General features: G+C 33.9%; 1 protein-coding gene across 1 annotated transcript in view; it reads left to right on the plus strand.

Annotated features, from left to right (window-relative positions):
• stol (voltage-dependent calcium channel subunit stolid) overlaps positions 1-21242 on the plus strand; it is a 309278-nt gene that overhangs the window by 219961 nt on the left and 68075 nt on the right. Inside the window, exons 8-17 of the mRNA XM_083132012.1 lie at positions 12-204; positions 620-756; positions 1137-1229; positions 7137-7220; positions 8607-8681; positions 11011-11031; positions 16256-16360; positions 17767-17838; positions 19752-19893; positions 20299-20344. Of these exons, the coding sequence (XP_082988138.1) occupies positions 12-204; positions 620-756; positions 1137-1229; positions 7137-7220; positions 8607-8681; positions 11011-11031; positions 16256-16360; positions 17767-17838; positions 19752-19893; positions 20299-20344 (968 nt within the window). The remainder of the gene's footprint in view (positions 1-11; positions 205-619; positions 757-1136; positions 1230-7136; positions 7221-8606; positions 8682-11010; positions 11032-16255; positions 16361-17766; positions 17839-19751; positions 19894-20298; positions 20345-21242) is intronic.

Consider the following 21242-nt stretch of genomic DNA (forward strand, 5'->3'; position numbering starts at 1 on the left):
TTTAATTTCAGTACAATCGCACAAGTCAGGGATCCCAGTGTAATCAAGCAATTATGCTCATTACGGATGGACCTCCTTCAAAATTTGAAGACATTTTTAAGCAACATAACATGCCACATCTTCCTGTCCGTGTGTTTACATATCTTGTAGGCAGGGATGGGACAAATGCCAATGAAATGCGTTGGATGGCTTGCAACAACAAAGGTAAAAATATATACTACTTGTATTTCATTTGTGTATATACATTTATAAATAATAACTTTTTAGACACCTTGTTTGGGAAAAATCTTTGAAACTTAGAGGAAAGTTTTAGCCATGAACTTTTCGGTGTGGGACCTCTCATATTGAAAATTCATGTAGCCATTAATTTATTGAGTTAACTTTTTGAGTCCTCTAATTATTGTGCTAGAACACTAAAATTAACTTAACTTTAATTATGTTATCTCTTATCAAATAACAATAAGCTTTTTCCTCATATGAAATGAAAAGTGCCAATTTTCAATTTAATTTGAATAGTTTAAATTTTGAAACTTAATTAAGTAATGTTTCTATACAAATAAGTAAAAATGTACTGTCCTGCTAATTCTGCCATTTTTATAACAATTAATTTATTTTACAGGCTATTATGTCCAAGTAAACAGCCAATCGGAGGCCAGGGAAGCTGTCCTTAACTACATTTATGTGATGGCTCGCCCTATGGTCATGTACCTGAGTGACCACCCAATTCAGTGGACACCTGTATATGCAGATATCAGAGTATGACATTTTATTTCTAATTTTCTACTTAGTACTATCATTGAATTATGTCTATCTAAAAACGATAAAAAATAAAAAACTCTTTTTAAAACATTAAAATTAACTTCAGGTTCATTATTATTATTATTATTATTATTTTAAGTTATAATACAAGATGTGAAGTGATATAAAATGTATTTAATATTACTTTAAGTTACAGACATGGTTTTTAACTTTGTGTGTGATCCTTGATCAGTACATCATGATTATATAATCTTATTTCTTAGAAAAATTGGACTAAAGATACTTAGAAGACTTTAAATTATAATTTTAAAATAATAATTCATTGTTCATCGAACTGCAGTTATAACTATCTCAAACTTTCTGCATCTTTCTTTCAGGGTTTGCATTCTAAAAGTGCATATGACCCTGATTATCAACTTATGACATCTGTGTCTACACCTATATTTGACAGAAGGAACTTTACTGAAGAGGTAACATGCATTTTGATAATTGTTAAATTTACAAAACAAATCCAAACATCCAGGTTTTTTATTGTAAAGATGGGTAAGAGGTACTTTCTCAACAATTCATGTATATTTTGCAATCTGTAGCACATATGTAACAACCAGAGTGGTGTTTGAAGGGGAGATGAGGATAAATTCTGCACTATGATTGTAAGTTTGAAACTTTGGAGGGATGTTTTATATATAATACCTTGATACTTCAAAAACGTTAAGCCATCTGTACACAATCAAATTATCATTGAACAAGAGCATTATGACTCAATAAAATTGTCAATTGAAAGTTGTTGAACAGTGTTCTTATTGGAAATCCTGAAAGGTCTGAAATTGCACCTCTACATGATCAAACAAAAATTTGACAAATTCACATTTTACTAAAAGGTGGCAGTGTGTATGGCATAACAAGAAGTTTAGCAATTAGTCATAACAAAGATAATGATTTCACTGGCCAACACACATTTTTTTTTAGAAAAATAAATGACTAACTTCAAGAGCGAATTTCATGCAATGCCCCCCCTTCAATTTACCCCCAATTTTATATGTACGTAGATCAGAGTGTGTACTAATGCCTGATGAAAAAATTGGGATGGGCGGTTTAGAGACAGGGTGATAAAAAAATAATTAGCATAAAATGACATTAAAAGTAAATCTTCTTAAAAATTAGCACAAAACCTGAAGTACAATATGTTTCAGGCTACAATATTCAAAATGTATGTTCACTATGTGTGAATGTAAGCATAGGCGTAACCTGGCGGGGGCAAAGGGAAACACTTGCCTCTACCGAATTTATATATTAATTCAAATTTACAAGTTAAATATATTTTGTGATCCTCCTGGCACTTGAGGAACAAACGAATAAAGAGTATTAATTCTGGTTTTTCAAATGTATTTATCAAATAATCCTGAACACTATTTTTATGCGATGGATAACTTTGTGATTATCTCAACCCAAATGACACCCATTAAGATAGTACCTAAAAATTGTACTCTATGCATTGCCAAAATTTCATGTACTATAAATTGTGCCGTTCACATTTTACATGGATATTGTGACCATTCCGAACACACTAAAGTATTTGACTTATCACTAAGTACATGTGTCCACCCATTTGTATTGTTAATGTCCACTGGACACAGAATATTTTGTGGCCAGTAGTAGGAAGTTGACGGACAAAGTGGATGCGAGAATTTATTAGCTGCATCTCCATTTTCAGGTGGACTTTTGAAGCAATCCTACAAGCAAGTTTGAGTCAAGCACACACATGCTACTACATAACAGTTTACAGTTGGAATTCGGAAAACCACTTCTTCACAAAAGTCAAACCATACAGTTATACAAAACATATTACATCAGCACATATTATTTTGCTCTGACTGTTAAACAACTAGTGTTTCGAAGTAAATAGTTACAAAGTTACAAGTACAGTTTCTTTTTATTTAGGAATTCTAACTGTAACTAGCTACTTTTAAAAGTAAGTACCTGTAGCGTTAACAACGGTAATAGAGTTACTTTTTGCAGTAGGGAAATAGCTAAATTGGACAATTCTGTTCAAGACTATAAAAATAAAATATGTACCTTCTCCGGATGCTACGTGAAAGGATTTTCTCGGAATTGCTGGCAAGGAAGCTATACTTTGTTGCATGCTAAATTTAGAACATCCACGCTTTACTGTAATTCATTTCTAATTGTATGTGAAAACTCCATTGTTTTTGGTAGACTGCTGTGTTCGTTTGGAATGTTGTTGTCCAGCTAGGAAAAAGTCATTGTCGAGGGAGTGGATCTTTGGATCTTGTTGAACTTGGAATGGAGGAGAAAGAAATAGGTGCGAATGGAATCAATGACACCATATTCAAAATACCATGGTCAGCATACAAATGATTTTTTAATTATAATCGTTCAAGCAAAGCTGACTGTGTTTTCCATAATTTATTAGCAGTAATAATGTAAATATATGAATACATATTATGTACTAGAAACATAAGTAAAACACGGAAGTCTTCAAGATCACTGATTTTGTGTAACTTTTACACAAATCAATGATCATTAACAGTAAGTTACTGTTACAGTAACTGTAAAAGAAACCCAGTTACTTGTAAAAAGTAACTTACGGAACCTGTAAGTTCAAAATAGTGCATACTTCCTGGTACTGTTGTACTTTGCAATCGCTACTGACACATTGTACTGTGGGTTGTTGTCATTTCACCCTAGATGATTACTAAGAAATTTATGCCTTGAATACTATTTCTACGGAATTGGTACATAATTGCCGTACTTGTTGCTTTATACTATAGAAGTCTATACAAGTATTTTTTTCTGTTCCAACCATCCCGTCACAAGCATATTTTCTGTGGTATGTGGCGAAAAAGCTCAATTTGAAAAAAACTTAAATCAGCACAAATGTGTAGTATTAATTCTTACTTCATATTACGTATCCCCATGAAGAGTAGCCAAAAAAGAACTTCCCTATTGAGATAAAATGCACAAAAAGAATGTTCTCGAACATAAATTTGCTAAACTTGGGAATGTTAATAATGATTATATATATATATATATATAATTATATAATATATATTTTTTTAAAAAAAATGAAGACTGTTGAAACTAACTTAGATACAGTGGAACCTCGATTTTACGTTATCCATGAGACCAAGCTGAAAAAAATTAATACGCGGGAAAATGTAAAATCTTGGAAAATTTCTAAACAATTTACTATGTTGGGACCACCAAGATTGAATGCAAAATGAAGGAAAATGTAAAATCGAGGAACTTCAATCGGAGTTCCACTGTAATTATTACATGCAAATTTTAAATTAATCTATAAATTTGGGAGAGGGCAAGAGCTTCCCTTTGGCCCCGCCAGGTTACGCCTATGCTTACATTCACACATAGTGAACATACATTGTGAATATTGTAGCTTGAAACATATTGTACTTCAGGTTTTGTGCTAATTTTTAAGAAGATTTACTCTTAATGTCATTTTATGCAAATTATTTTTTTATCACCCTGTCTCTGAACCGCCCATCCCAATGTTTTCATCAGACATTAGTACACACACTGAGCTGCCTACATATAAAATTAAGGGTAAATTGAAGGGGGGGCATTGCATGAAATTCGCGCTTGAAGTTAGTCATTTATTTTTCTAAAAAAATACGTAAAACTATATATAAAAATACATGTTTATTGATACATTCTTCTGAAATGTTATTTAAATGAAAGCCTATACTATTCTGAACAAAAGAAAAGAAACTTGAAGTTTCTACGGCAAACCCGAGGGAAGATACGATCGTTTATAACCTAATGCGTGTCATTCAAAGTGGAGCCGCATGTGGCGTACACGGAGATCTTAAAAAGCACGTAACTTCTGAACTCTTTGACCAATTAAAAAAAGTTGTCATTTTTGTAATCAGCATCAAAAGATCTATAAGCATACCGAATTTCATCAAAATCGGGGATGGTGGGTGACATGGCCTGGATGAATTGACGTGGAATTGCGTATAGTTATCTGCCTCTTGTTGCCAAAAAAGTTTTTCACAAGAACAAATCCAGTGCCAGGCACATGCATCGATTTAATTCATTGAAGATATGAAATGTGGGTCACTTTTAAGTTGTCTGATCTGTGGACCATCGAAAAATTCCTGCCTTCAGTTTTTCCATGATATGTACAGGTAACTTAAGTGCTTTGTAAGACCACTTGTCACGATTATTTCGATTGATGCCTATGATATTAACAATACAAAAATAACAGTTGTCGACGTGGTTTTTCGGTTCCCTCTTACCATTGGTATTTCAAATTTCAGGCAGCATTTCTTTCCATTTGTCCACTGGCGAAAATGCTCCATACAAGTTTTGCATACAATATGAGGAGCCCATGGCTTATCCTCATCTGCAAGCTTGACTCCAAAATAACCTGCATATGCTCTTTTGACAAACTCTGAAATAGGTTTGCTACTTCTTTCACTGTGTACTCCCCACAAATATAGCAAAATATGTCCGAATGATTCAAGCAACTTCATCTTATAGTAGCCATAACCTCTACAGTGTTCGATTTGCAAAAATGAAAAGATATAAGTGGAAATGGTTGTGAAAATAAAGGTCAATTATACATAAAAATGTGGGTAATTTAAATACACAAATTGCCAAATGAAATAAAAAAGCTTGTTATGACATCCTGATTCTACAGAAAAATCTCTTAAAGTGCGAACTATAATTTTATACATTCATATCTATCATATCATATCCATATCTAGGAAACTACAGTGCGTTTCTAAAGTCCTCGAACTCTGAATTTAAAAATTCATTGTTGAGCAACAAAGCAATTTTTTAAAAAACTGTTGCTTGTGATTGTTTGTTGGTGTTGTTGGAACATACAAATCAACACTAGATGACAATGAACAACGATGCATGCACAGTAGGCAGCAAGAATCAAAGCCAGATGTCCATTTAAAAACACACACGAATTCAGTTCACCATGAGTCTTACACGGGAGCAAAGGGTTGCTGTTTTGGAAGCTTACTTTCAAGTTAAATCATACGAACACTGTATAGAGATCTTTCATAGGAGATATCCCAACCCTCCTTCACCATGATAAACAACAGTGTATGATTTAATAAAAAGGTTTCGCGAAACAGGAAACGTTACAGATAAGCCAAGGGGTGGACGACCATCAATTTTCACAGAAGACTTTCTTGTGGATGTTCGTGAAAAATTGCAGAACTCCCCTAGGAAGTCTCTGAGGAGGCTTTCACAAGAGGTGAAAAATCTTTGTCATCTTGTCACAGGGCTGCAAAACGTCTGAAGTTCCGAGCATACAAGGTGCGAGTAGTTCAAGAGCTACGCCCGTTGGATTTCGAGAAACGCAGAAATTATTGTCAGTGGTTCAACAGATTTATGCGGAACAATGTGGTCAACAAACTGAACAAAACATTTTTCAGTGATGAGGCCTGGATCCATTTGTGTGGATACGTGAATAGTCAGAATACTCGGATATGGGCTACAGAAAATCCTCATGCATCCACAAGAAAGTCTTCTGTGAAAATTGATGGTCGTCCGCTGACGATGAATTTGTGCACGTTTTCAACTGGACACCTGGCTTTCATTCTTGCTGCCTACTGCACATGCATCGTTGTTCATTGTCGTCTAGTATTGATTTGTATGTTCCAACAACACAAACAAAGGATCACAAGCAATGGTTTCTAAAAGAATTGCATTGTTGCTCAACAATGAATTTTTAAAATCGGAGAATAGAAATAAATAACATTCTCTACCTCGATGTTTCATTTCAACAATCAATTTCAATAGCATGTTCTCTCTTAGTGGTCAACAGTCAGTCATGAAAGGCTTTAATTAGGACTATTTCTATTTGGAAATTTTTGGAGTTACCACGAATGCAAGGAAAAACATGATGTGTACTATGACGTCACTTTCCTTAATCATGGCATTCATGTTTCATTTGATCGTGTACAGATAGCTTAACTGTAACTCCCCCCCCCCCAACTGGAAATTTCTCCGATACAAATGTTCAGTTGGAAAATATTTTAAGTTTGCTGCCATTAATATTTATTTCCTAAATAACCGCAGAAATCAAAATATTAACCTACAAAATTTCAATGCATCTCATTCATGACTTCAATCAATGCATTGCTTTATATATTCTTAAACACTTAAATATATGTGACAATGAATAATTTATTAGAAGTCACATAATGGAATATAACTAATGACATAAGCACAAAGTATTCTTTGATTTAAGTAATTATTTGGGTAAATGCAAAAAAAAATCTTACTGACCAAAATGGGAATGATTAATTTATAAATAATACAATAACACATGCCAGCATTTGTTCTACTCACTGCTAAACTGTCTGATGTATTTTCAGGGTGAACGTGTAGCAGAATTGCTTGGAGTGATTGGTACTGATGTTCCCATACTGCAGCTAAAGAAACTAGTACCACCATACAAGGTGAGTTATAAATATGTTATTATTTAATTGCTTATTTATTTAATTATTATTATATCAAAATAGTAATATTTTATTATCAACATATAAGATACACCAAAATGGTTATTAGATAGAGCTTGGGATACAGAAAGAATATATATATGAGAACTTAGTAAAAATTTTTGTTTGACCAAAAATTAAACCTGCATCATTAGCATCCCTGCTTTAACTACAATTCTAGGGTGTTCGGGAGAAAGCAGTTAAGTCAAAAAATGAAATATTATAGCAGGCATTTATATATGTTAATGCTTTAAACCCTAGAGAGTTAAGGTGGAATATCAGGAACCCCAAAGCTAAGTCGTAGTCATTTTGACGACCTTACTCTTTTGCTTTATAGGAAGAGTTTTATTGGCAATTGAAATTGGCTACTAACATAATTTGTTTCTGATAGTATTAGTAACAAACAAAAAAGCTGGATGAGTATTCCAGTCCAATTACAAGCATCGGTTCATCAGAGTTTTCCGTCAAAATACGTGTATTTAACAATTGAATCAGAACATAAAGTACTTCTTACATAATCACAAAAAAATACAATTCTGCATAATATTGCTGTCGAATAAATGGAAACTTCAAATTTTGTATGATGGTTATTAATTGTACCCCTCGAGAGTGTCACGTGTCACTCACATATAAAATTATAAATACACATAATTACATTATAAATACATACAAATTAAAGTTATATAACTATAGTATATATTGATGAAGAAATATACGATATATATTAGCTGCAACCACCAACATTCTGAACCATGAGCCGCCACTGAAATAGATGCTGCAAATTTGGTTACGTTAAAGCTAATGCTTCATCAGAACGACTATGCAGGTAAAATAATATCAAATAATTTGTCAACTGGACCTCAATTCAACCCACACAGTATCACTCCCTAGAAAGTTCAAGGCCAATTGAAGGTACTGAGGGTGCCCAGCACATCATGTTGCAAGAAAGGATGCCGATTTGACGAAGCATTAGCTTTCTAGGGTTAATAGGAAACATTAGAGGCATGATATATGTTGGATCAATGCTGTTCAGAATCTTTACACATTCCCAATATAAAATTATACTTATAATATTCTCTTTAATTGATTCAGTGTGACTTAAATGAAAACAACAGGAAATTGCAGTTTGTGACAGTCGATTTTTCCCAAACACCCTAGAATTTTTATTAGCTTTTCTTTTTTGATAATGTTTTTCAAGTTACCTGAAACACTGGATCTCAATATAACTGTACATTATATTTCTTCTTAAAAAAAAAAGTAATTTTAAAGCAGATTCTTTGATAAAATGATCATAATTCTGAATATCATGCATCAGAAATAATACAATAGCTTGTGTCTTCATTTCAGCTGGGTGTAAATGGATATTCATTTATCATAAATAACAATGGCCACATTCTGTATCATCCCGACCTCAGGCCACTGGTAAGTTAGATCTCAGGTCTATATTTATACAGTGAAGGTATTGCCTTCTATAGAAATTAACAGTATTTTTGTTAGTTTAATGAAATAGTTGCCACACATACACACGCCCACACAAAGATTTATTTATGTATTAGTAGCTTGTGTTAGTGAATGTTAAGTGAAAGAGTTAAGCATTCAATGGTAGTACATATTCAAGGAACTTCTGCATCGATATTCAATACTTTCAAACCAATATGGAGAAATATGTTTCGTAAATGATTAATGATTTCTCTATGGTAACACACAAAACTTAACAAGTTCCATGTTAGTACAAATAAATTAAGTATTTTGAGCATTCAGTTATAATAAACTTGCAGAAGTCACGTGAATTTGCAGTGCAAAATTTGAACTAAATATTATTTAATACAAATAATAATACTTGTTTTTAAATTTCCGTTGACCCATATCCATAGGATGGAAAGCATCATATTACAGCATACATACATTTGTCCTGGTACATATCTTCCTTCTTGTGTCTCTAACTTTCTCCAGGTTCTTCTTAGCTGTATTTCTCCATTTATTTCTTGGTCTACCTTTCTTTTATTTTGTTCCAATTCAATAATTTTCTTGAGCAGTTTTTCTTCATTCTCTCATTAAATGTTTACATTATTTAATCTATATATTTCCATTATTATCTCTAGCTTTTCAACTTGTATTATTCTTGGTATGTCTTCATGTATATTACGTGAGAATTGTACATGTGAAATATATACTTCTAGATTGACATTTGATTTCTAAGGTGGAGGTGTGGCCATCCTTGCCTCCCCACCCCCCTTCTCTTCCAGGCTACTTTCACCTAGAAATTTAGCGTAGAAGAATCTTATCGCTGTTATTAAACAATATTATACTCTTAAATAAAATAAAGTATTTTCAAGCTGATTAAAATTCAAAGCAACTACGGGGGAAGGGGGTGCAGTGGTGCAATGACGGGGGAATGAGCCTTGCCCCTCCCCAACCTTGGATGGAAATCAATTTTAGGGGTGCAGGGGGGAGGCAAACATTGAGACTAGTAGAATCTAAAAGTAGCAGTGGCACAAAGGGAAATTGCTTCCTCGATATCAAATTTTATACAAATTAAAATACATTTTGTAAAATTTTCTTGCTCACTTCACTCGCAACTACTCCTTTTCATATAGTCAAGTTCAGAGCTGTAGCTAGGGGACGGTGGGATTTGACCCTGTGCGCCGAATAATCTAAATGAAAAAAATTCTAAAAGAGAATGCCATGGCAGCCCATGATTTTTTTTGTCATATTAAATCAATATTGTTTTCAGTTTGAAAAATTTGTATCTAAAAATTTTCTTGCTCACTTCGCTCGCAATTTTATTATTTTCTGTAATGCACTGTAAATTACCAGAGATGTTATAATTACTAAGTACTTCAGTCTATTGCTGCTAAACAGTTTTGTACTTGAGTTGTTGTTATAAGTCCACTTTATGCACTGATAGGCTAATCGGGACTGGATCTACAGTTTAAAGTGGGATCCGAACCACTATGTGCCTCCACCGGGCTAAACAGTTTTGTCTTAAGTGCATGAACACAATTGTTTGGAGAAAAGAAGCGCTGCACATTTCAGAGACAATTTATTTATTTGTGATGTGCCTCTATGTTGCTGCAGTTTGTATATACCCATCAATGCAATGAAACTAAAACAGTGAGATACAATGAGGTTTTTCTCTCCCGACTGAACTTTCATCAAAGCTTTTGCCCCCCCTAATCAGAGGGTCTGCGCAAGCCTATGCTTCACCCCCCTTCTACATGGTGCATATTTCTGTTTCATAGGTTATTATTGTTGTAAAAAATGTTTGGTTATGGCCATTTTATAGAGATTATTATTATTACAAAATGTTATCTTGCATTTTAATATTTGAAATGTTCACTACTTAAGGAAATGAAAATGAAAAATAGAAGAAGACAGTGAATTTAAAAGACAATTCATATACTTTTCCTCATTTTTCATTCCAGATACATATGACACACACATGTAAGATAACTCCAAGTTTGTATGTTCTTGTGACTGCAAACACTGACCATTTTCCATGTAATATTTTCACCACATTTACCTCACAACACCATGAATGCTGGTTTGTTTTTTTCACTGATCTTAAAACATATTAAGGTTATTCCTTTTCCATATGCTCGAAATTACTTAGCTTCAATTAGAAATATGTTTACATGTCTTGAAATTCTTAAAAATTACAATCAAAGGGCTTATTAAATCAATTTCTACAACCCTATGTTGCAATTCCAAATGTAATAATAGCATTCTTTTCCCTTTACTTTTGCTTCAGATTAGTAAATCACAAGGAAGAGTAAGTATATTTATATTTGACTGGGTTTTATATAAGAATAAATATTATATCAGGCTGGCAGGAAAAGTTGTATGCTAATTGCATTATATTTGTATGCTACCTTTAAATTATTGGGCATGGGACAAAGTGTACAACACCAATATTGTACACTCACATAATATATTGTCTGTCTTATTGGGGGTGACATGTTCCTATCCCCTTGCATCCAATATGTGTGTCTAGCTTTAAAGGACAAGTGCAAGGAAATGCTAATAAATTAAATATCTTTAATTTTTACAAAATGAATACAGTTGTCAATCCAATAATTAATAACTGATATATTGTTCTACAATACGCATAATCTTTCAGTTTGAAGCATATTTGTTTTATCTAAATGCCAAAACTTGAAATTTGTATTCTAAAGTAATTAATTATTCTACATTATTAGCAGAAACACACTGAAACATTTGTTGTTATGCCTTTATCTTGTCTGATGAAGAGGGATAGAGATTCTAGAAGTTCATTTTTTTATATACAGGGTGGGAAATAACCTTTTGCTAGGGGTCTGCAGGAAAAAGTAACAACAATTAAGAAATTATGGTAATACCAAATGTTTACTACGACAAATGTGGTTACAAAAACAAAATTAAAAGTTAGTTCACAACAAAGCACCTTCCTTCAAGGCAAATGCTAAAACCAAGACCTTCTTCAGCGAAGTGGCCTTTACTTCTTCAGCAGTTCTGAATGGCCGGGTGCATCATCGGACCTGAATGCAGCAGAGCACTTTGGGACTATTCTGAAGGACGCAGTTGAGTCCTTGATGATAGTGGAACGTGGACCGGACTGCTATTCCCGGCCAACACTCCTTGCACATCTGGAACAAGTCCTCCGTGACATGGAATGGAATACGGACTGTTTGCGAATCTTCTGAGCTCCTACCCTGATCGTCTTCGTGCTGTGAGAGAAGAAAACGGCGGACATACTAACTTTTTTTAATTAAGTTTTTGTAACCACAATTGTCGTAGTTAACACTTGGTATTACCATAATTTCTTAATTGTTGTTACTTTTTACTGTGGACCCCTAGCAAAAGGTTATTTCCCACCCTGTATATCTTTCTTTGTATACTCAAAGTGGAGTAATCATGAAATTTTGTCATGCCATAGGTGAAAGTATATGCTTATACTTATGCCTCTTCATCAGATAAGCAACAATATGTATTCTTGTCTGGATTTGTGTAGCTTTCTGCCATATGAAATGTGTTCAATATATAACAATGTTGATACTGTCTTGTAAATAAGTAACTTGTTGCAATAACATGCATATTACTATACTTTTGAAAACCTTAATACCATAAAACAGGAAAATGCAGAGGAAAGCTGAGATAGGTTATAACCGAATGCAAAGTATGATGTTGTATTGACTATGTGTTTCTCATGTACTCTTTGTGGCTTGAAATTGAACAATGGTAGAAGCTTGAAGTCCCTATCAAAACTATGACTTAATTGTCAAAGCACATAATTGCAACAAAGAAATTAAATTCTGCACCTTTTTTCACCATTTGTTTTTGCATTTTTGTCCTGGCTGCTTGTAATTGCTAAAAATATTATATTTCACATAAATTATCTACTGTTGTAACTACAGACATTGCCATTTTCTTCTAAATTTGTTTTGTAATTTATCCTGTAACAACATGTGGTAAAGTTCAGTTATTGTTCCTGTCACATATTCAATGTGATGGCATCACGCAGTGCACTTTGAGAAGAAACAGCATAAAGTCAGGCAAACAGATTTGCATGTGTTATGGAAAGTGTATGAGAAGCCTTCTTACAGCAAGAAATTTGCGATATTTTATACATACATATTCTTCATATGATCATGATAAGCATACCTTGAACCATTTTGGCCAAGATCATATGCACAATGCTTACCACGCATGTTTTCAATGCAGGATATGATCTGTTTGTAAGAAATATGGTGGCAGAGCATGATTTCCCTCAATGAATTGTGGGGGAAGTTGCTCACTGAATATCATCTATTATGAAAGCAGTTACTGGAAAAGTGCCAGTGAGAAGATAAAAACAAATAACAGTCGATAAAGAGCCTCATTCTAAATTATTGAAAGATGGGGAATGCTAGAACAAACCCCTCTAATCACATTCTTTGTTCGTTCTTAAAGCCTACCAAATGTTGAATTCAGCAAATGGCAGAATCTTGAACTTGATAAAAAATAATAATAATGATGATAGTGACTTTCACAACTTGGATACAACACACTTGTTTTCCTAGATTTCACTGCTGTACCAGTTTATGGGGATATTAATAGTATAGCTTTATAGTTCAAAAGAATATGTTATCATGGCAGTTGTATCATCTTCATATTTCATAATTATATCTTTCTGTGGTTATATTTATGAATCCTAACCATATCTTCATACATAATAACAATCAGTAGATAGAATCAACATTGCATTTCTTAAGCATTACAATGCTGATGGTATTTAAAATTTAATCTCTATCACTTCTCACTTCTCTTCATCCTTGTGTGCCATATACTTTTTGCTGTCCTCATGTTTCTATGAGCAGGAACTGAGCAAAATGATGATTGCATTCATAAATTGCAGAATCAACACATTAGAAATGAACTTTCAATGTTTCCAACTTTTCATTTAAGATTGTCATCTGAGTGGTTGTTATCACAGTTATATTCATCCTCATTATCTTATACACTGTTCTTCATTGAATACATTGTTTCTGATTCCTTCAAGCATGAATAAACATTTTTTCAATAAGAAATTTATCAAATGAAGACTTCATGACCATGGAATCCATGTAGTCCACATTCATTTCCTTCATTTTCTGGTGTTAGTTGTCATCTCCATTTGGGATTATTCAGTACTCTTAATATGCAATCAGTAGTGTCATGGGCAAGTGGAGGCCATGGCCCCATCCCTGGAAAATGAATGTACACCTGAAAATTATATATTAGGTGCATCCAGAAAGTAAGTTTCCCTGGGGTCATGCACAAAAAGGGAACATTATATCATTCAATGGTACAGCACTTGTCCAGTTACTTGTCACCATAATTCCCGCCGGAATTCAGGCACTTGTCATAGCGTGGGACCAACTTCTGTATACCTGCATCATAGAAGTCCACTGCCTGGGTGCCGAACCACTGTGTGACAGCCGTCTGAACCTCTTCGTCGCTGTGAAAATGTTGATCGGACAGGAACTTTTTCAAGTGCAAGAACATGTGGTAATCACTGGAAGCAAGATCCAGGCTGTACAATGGATGATCGAACACCTCCCAACCGAACCTGTCCAGAAGGGCTGCAGTGTGCCTAGCCATATGCAGCTTCGCATTGTCGTGCAGCAAGATCACCCCGGCACTGAGCTTACCACGTCGCTTATTCTGAATGGCTCATCACAATGTTCCCAGTGTTCCACAGTAACGGTTAGCGTTCACAGTCTCACCTCTGGGCAGAAACTCGATGAGCAGAATGCCTTGTCTGTCCCAGAACACTGTGCACATCACTTTTCGCACCGACACAGTTTGTTTGAACTTCATCCTGCATGGAGATCCACTGTGACGCCAAGGCATGGACTGCTGCTTGCTTTCTGAGGTGCTGTATGAACCCACGTTTCATCCCCTGTGATGATTCGGTTGAGAAAATAGTCATCATCATGGTAATGCTGCAGAAATGTCAGCATCATGCCCATGCATTTTCCTTTGTGTTCGGGCATCAGTTGTTTTGGCACCTACCGGGCACAAAATTTCTGGAACAAGAGGCGTTTCGTAACAATGTCATGCAACAACGACTGAGAAATCTGCGGGAAATGGCTGCTGGGTTCCATGATCATGACACAACAACCCTCCAATATGCACTGCTGCACCTGCTCTACAAGCTCGTCCATAACGGCTGATGGCCGCCCACTGTGCTCGTCGTCATGCACATTTTGCCGGCCTTCAGTAAATGTCCTGCACCAACGACGCACCATCTGCTTGCTTATGATGTCTGGCCCATACACCTGGCACAGCTAATGATGAATTTCAATCAGGTGTATGTTTTGTGCGTTCAAGAACTTGGTAACCTAACAAACCTCGAACGTGGTGGGAGATAGAATAAGAGCCGCCATGTTTCATCGCTGCTGCGATGCTACTGAGGACTTTTGGGAAACGTCTTCTAGGACATTCACTAGCCAGGGCATGTGCCTCTCACACATGCGCCAAACAAGTTTCAATATGCATGGCCTGCCACCTGTGGACAAGTGGGAAACTTACTTTCTGGATGCACCTATATTTCACACATAATTTCATTTCAGCCACAGTAAGTTATGTTAATTATTATAAATATGTTGAAGGAACATTATAATTTCAGACTGAAATAGTGTTTTTTTTTGAGAGGGCATTATTATTATGGGGAAAAATATGCCTCCCTTGCCCACCTGAAAAAAATGACCTTGCTTGCCCCTCCCTGGAAAAAATCCTGCGGACGTCCATGAGTGGTGTATTCTAAAAATGTGTCCTGCTTTACCACAACAATTCTTATTTATTGTATATATTGTATGTATAATCTCTAGATTAATTGGATATAATAGAAATAAAACACCAATGCAGGCATGCAAATAAAAGAAAAAAACAGAAGTCTAAAAACTTCAAATTTTCCAGCAATTTCTATATTTTTTTAAAAAAAACTTTTTACCTATGTATTACCATGTACCAAGGGAAATTTTCCTTCATATAGCAACAATGCCTCTGCCAAGCATGGCACAGAAATCAGGAAGGAACAAGCAATGTTCTCCTGCCATCGTTGTTGGAATGATGGAACTGACCATGAAGGCTGCATTTTTGTAAAAATAGCCAATCGCCCATTTTATCGTTGGCTCCATCGCAGTCTCCACATACAATCAGGGAGGAAACTTGGCCGTCAGTGGCCAAGTCATTAAGTTCTTTAAATAATTTAATTAAATCTTGCTTCATAAGCTTATTTTAATAGTTTGCATAATAATGAGCAATTACTCATATATTACAGCTAAATATATAATACACAGCAGTAAACATAGTAACACGGAGAATATGCCACTGTACGCAATGATAGATAATAATACATTTTGAATAGTCTAAGTATTAGGAGAAATTGTTGCACCTATAAGTATCACATTCATTATATATTCTGTTCTGATGACCTGTGATGAACATGCTACATATTCTTTTTGTCAAATATTCATAGTTGCATGTTTTTAAAGTTTCAGGAGTCACTGAAGCCCAATTACAACAGTGTTGATCTCACTGAAGTTGAGCTGGTTGACAGTGACGGAGGTCCCAGAGAAAACAACACCCTTCTCCTACATGTAAGTGTTCTGACCATGTCCAGAATGTATTAGGGTGGATCAAATGAAAACGGAAGAGTGGATGTACATACTTTCATATATATACTGTTCCATTTTCATTTGATCCACCCTCATAGATAAAAGCTATGCTTCCATTAAAATGGCCTAAATAGTACTGGTGACTGCTGAAATATTATCTTGGTGTTGCATTTTATTGTGGGCCAGTAGAAAAGGTGTTGAAATGTCTTGAAAATTTAAGAAGGAAAATCCTGTATTTCCAATTTACAGATTTACAATTTCCTAATTACATTAATTTGGGGAGAATAGCAATACAATGAAATAGTGGTCAAAAAGATGTACTCAAATTGTTATCTAGCTATTTATATATCATTGCTTGTAATGCTAAAAAGAAGGTTGCATTTAATGCAGTCCAATGTATGGTGGCGCTGCCAAGTGGTAGAAATCGAAACCTCTCATGGTGGACATCACACATAAACATGCGATTACCGAGAGAAACATGGGCCAGCCATGTAACACGTCCGTTTTCCTTGTCAGTACGTGCTTGATAATTTAAGTTTTCGAATCCATTCAAAGAGTAATTTGTTTTCTGGTAGTAAGTCATATAATCTGGTGTTTTGAATGGTAAATCGTACAAGTAAAAATGAATAAGTCAATGAAAGACCACCCCATGGAGTTCATCTTCAAATAGTTAAGGTAAGGTTTTTTTGTGAATACACCCCTCCTAACAATAAGTAGAATGAGCCGCCACTGCCCCCAACATACTGAAAATTGTGTAAAATCAGCAATTTACATAAATTATATGACAATAGTATGTGTCAAAAGGGAATTCCATAATTAAATGGCAATTAATATTATATTCTGATTATATCATATATAATCATGTGGCTATTTCAAATCAAATCTGATAAATGAACCTGACATAGCTGAACTTGGAATGCTTACATATTTATACATATAAATAAATATTCTGGAAAACTTTAAATTGTTACAATATCCAAGTATCAGAATTAATGAAAATTGGTAACAGTATCAGAAGCGGTATTGGTTCAAATAACAAACACACAAATACAAATAGTCTACAGTCCTTGTGTTGCAAACAGTGTGCAACAACAAGCAGCCTGTCGTGATGGGATAGGGGAAAGCTCAGATGAACGTTCTCTCCACACCAATCGCTGTAGGAACCTTGTTGTTGTTAGGGGTCTTGTAGCTTAGGTAACTATTGGTATTCTACAAACTCTCATTTTCTTTTCTTGACAGCTTAGACAAAATTAGAAAATATATGTAGTTTTGTTTTGATCTGCTTCAAGGTAATACATAGTTATAAATTTATCATCTGTTATTCATTTCTGTAAAATAATTTTATAGATATACTAATATTTATGCAAACATTTTTCCCTTTTTCTCAGCTACGGCATGATATGATAGATCAAAAGGAGGGTGAAGCAGAATTAAATGTCAAAGTCCACTGTGATGATATGGTAAGATAATAGTGATATAAGAACATTTTCAATCCTCTTATTCCTCATTACCAAAGTTCCTTAACCTGCTTAATCACAGTCAAATTTTACAAAATAATACAATTGTTCATATTAGAAGCAATTTGCTTCTTAAATGTGACATTTCACCCTAGTTTCTAGACTGAAGTCACAACTATCAAAATCAACATTTTCATGTCAAGAAAGTTTTTTAAAAATTGGTTTTATCACATTGATACAGCTATTAGGACTGGACCTACAATTTAAAGTGAGATCTGAATCACTGAGTTTTGCCCCTGCCAGGAATTGAAACTAGGTCTTCTTGAATGTGATAACAATGTACTAAGGGAGTTGTGATCCAGAGGCTTAATTTATTGTTATAAAGTGTCAAAGGGAGCACTCTCGATCATAGTTGCAATGCAGATCACATACATTTAATTCTTAAATGGTTAGCACTCTTGCCTTTGGTGCAAGTGGTCCCAGGTTCAATTCCCAGGAAACTACATTATCTCTGTTTCACCCGCAGTATATTAGGAGAAGGTAAACTACAGTATCTGTTCGAAAAAAATGCATTCTCGTAGGGATATCCATGAATATGCTACCTGGAAGTGGAACAATTTCGATTTTCCCCATTATTAAACCATTGCCTACAAATTATCTTTCGCCTTTTCGGCTCCCAAAGCATGAAATGCTTTGGCTGCGAACATCACATGCGTAAACAATCCCTTATGTTTCAGAGGTAAAGTAAAAGATTTACTGTTAATGGAACAATGGCAGAGTCATGGCACATATTGAAGGTATGAAGTCACTAGATGAAATTGTATTTTTATTATTACGTATTATTTTGTCTTTTGTATTTGAAGTTAAACACTTTGTGTATTCATTTAATTCTGTATATCTCTTACAAGTACACATGCTCCACATGCAGTTTATTATATATGAAACATTACATTGACAAGGGTTAGGTGGCAGAGCAACCTATAGGCTGAACCTCACCCGCTTAATAAAGAAATGTATTATCATTATATACTTTTATCATCTGGGGTTATATCTTGTTGCTCATTTGAAGAGAGGTTAGAGCTGTAACAAACAACTGCAAGAAATATTGCCAACAACAACAATGAACCTAGAAGAAGGAGTATATATATATCTCATGAACTAGACTCTTACAATTTCCATTTCAAGATTGTTATCATTACCATCTAAAAATCATAATTTTGTCCAAGAAATTTCTGCATGTTCTTGAATTATATAACCTAACAAGCATTTTAAAATACAATATCAGTGAACAAAGCTCTATAGTAATCTTTTGGTTTTTTCATGTTATTGGTAAGTAGGAATAAATAATTCAGTTTTTATTTAATATTAAATATTGTTAAATATTTTTATTTAATATTAAATAATTTAATTATTTAATAATAAATAATTAAGAGATTGGCTTTCACTTACTTTTATTATTGATTCTGGCACACATCTGTTGTTTAAACACAATATTTCCATTGTTTCAAACAGTCTTCACCTGTTGAGATAAAATGGACGTTTTACACAGCAGAACTATGCATTTAAAAAACAAATATGTGCCAGAACCAACAATGAAAGTAAGTGAAAACTAATCGTTTATATTATTTATTCTCAATAATGTTGTCAACTAAAGTTAAGACTGCAAAATTGTTAATTTACTCATATTTTCAAGTGTTCATTCTGCATCTGTTACCGTGAATTGGAGGTTGGAAATTTTACTTTATAATCTGTAAAGTTTACATATTTATAGAATATATGTACGAATTACGAATTTCCTCAAAAGGAGGATAGTCTTACCTTTTTATCTCGATGAAATTAGACAATTTTACATATTCCTTATTCCTTTGGCTTAATATGTAGTGTAATTTATGATTATGTATATTCTTTCTTTATAGAAACGGGTAGTAACTAGAAGACATAAGTATTTCTTCCACCAAATTGATGGCACTCCCTTTTCTCTTGGTATAGCAATACCAGATATTTATGGGCATTATGAGGCCAGGAAAGAGTTAGAAATAAAGCAGACAGATGCAGATGGTAAGACCAACAATATAATTACAGCTCAGAGGAAGTGAATCATGTTATAAATTTTGATTATAGAGGTTTAAACTGTTTTCATATGTATTTGTTCTTTCATGAGTGTGTATTTTAAGTTATACATATTTACAAAGTTGTACATGCTCAAATCTTATATTAACTATTGAACATAACAATGGAGAAAAACTTAAATAATTGTTTATTTGAAGCACTGGAAAACTTTAGTATCTTTAATTTTATTTCACATGTTTGGATGTTACGAATCACAATACGTATTCTTAATTTGAATCTCAATATTTGTATATTTAGTAGTCTGTATCTGGTATCAATAGTAAAGACAAGAACTTTTCAAGTAAATTTGTAATCTTGCCAATTCAATACTAAAAATTCCTCTGTTCCTTTCAGTGACAGAATATTTCAAAGGGAAGAACTGGAAAGTCCATCCAGATTGGTAAGTGTTTACTAGGATAGTCTATTTTTGCAGTAGCTGAAGTAAGCAAATAATTCAAACTGAAAGTATTGTTTAAAAAAAAGTGTTTTTAATATTTATTCACTTACCTTAATTAGAAAACGTTTTCCACCAGCATTTGATCTGGTGTTGAAGATGTACAAATAAAATAAAATAGTTCTATTTTCAATTTACAACGTTGCTATACTCATAAATTTATAAATATGTTGCATGAAGCTTACATGAATACATATGAAGATCCAGATGACAGGAGGAAAAATATTTTGTGGCATTATTTTGAATTTCAATTTGTGAACTGAGCAACTGTGATATATCACAATTTCATAATCAAATCAATTCCATGAACACTGAATCCTAAACTTATGAACTGAAACCCATCAAGTACAACTAATGATCTACTTGTGGAGTTAACATTGAACAATATTTCATAAAAAAATAATAGTCCTAATATGAACCAAAACAAGCGATGTATTTCTCAACTAGTGCCCAGTAATGTACTATTAACTTCAATGGGACAAGTGACAACCAGAATTTAAATTTTGAACAGGCAAAGAAAAAAAGGATAACTTTGCAAAAACAAAGTATGTGATCTGAAGATGAATAAAGAATAGATAACTTGGAATACATACAATTTCACTTACATAAATTAAAGGAAAATGCAAATTGTCCACATTGATAATGACTATCATTATCACTATACTGTAGAATAAGCTCAAAATGGGAATTTGTTTGCAAAAAATATTCCCTGCCTATTTCATTGTTCACCATTTTTAACCATGTAAGAATCCTCCATCCATCTATTTCTATTGCAAGGATTGAGGAAACACTCTACAAACCCCCCCCCCCCCACACACACACAACAATTTCAACTTTGATAATT

This window comes from Lepisma saccharinum, chromosome 1, assembly GCF_977018435.1.
Source record: "Lepisma saccharinum chromosome 1, izLepSacc3.1, whole genome shotgun sequence".
NCBI classification, from domain to species: Eukaryota; Metazoa; Arthropoda; class Insecta; order Zygentoma; family Lepismatidae; genus Lepisma; species Lepisma saccharinum.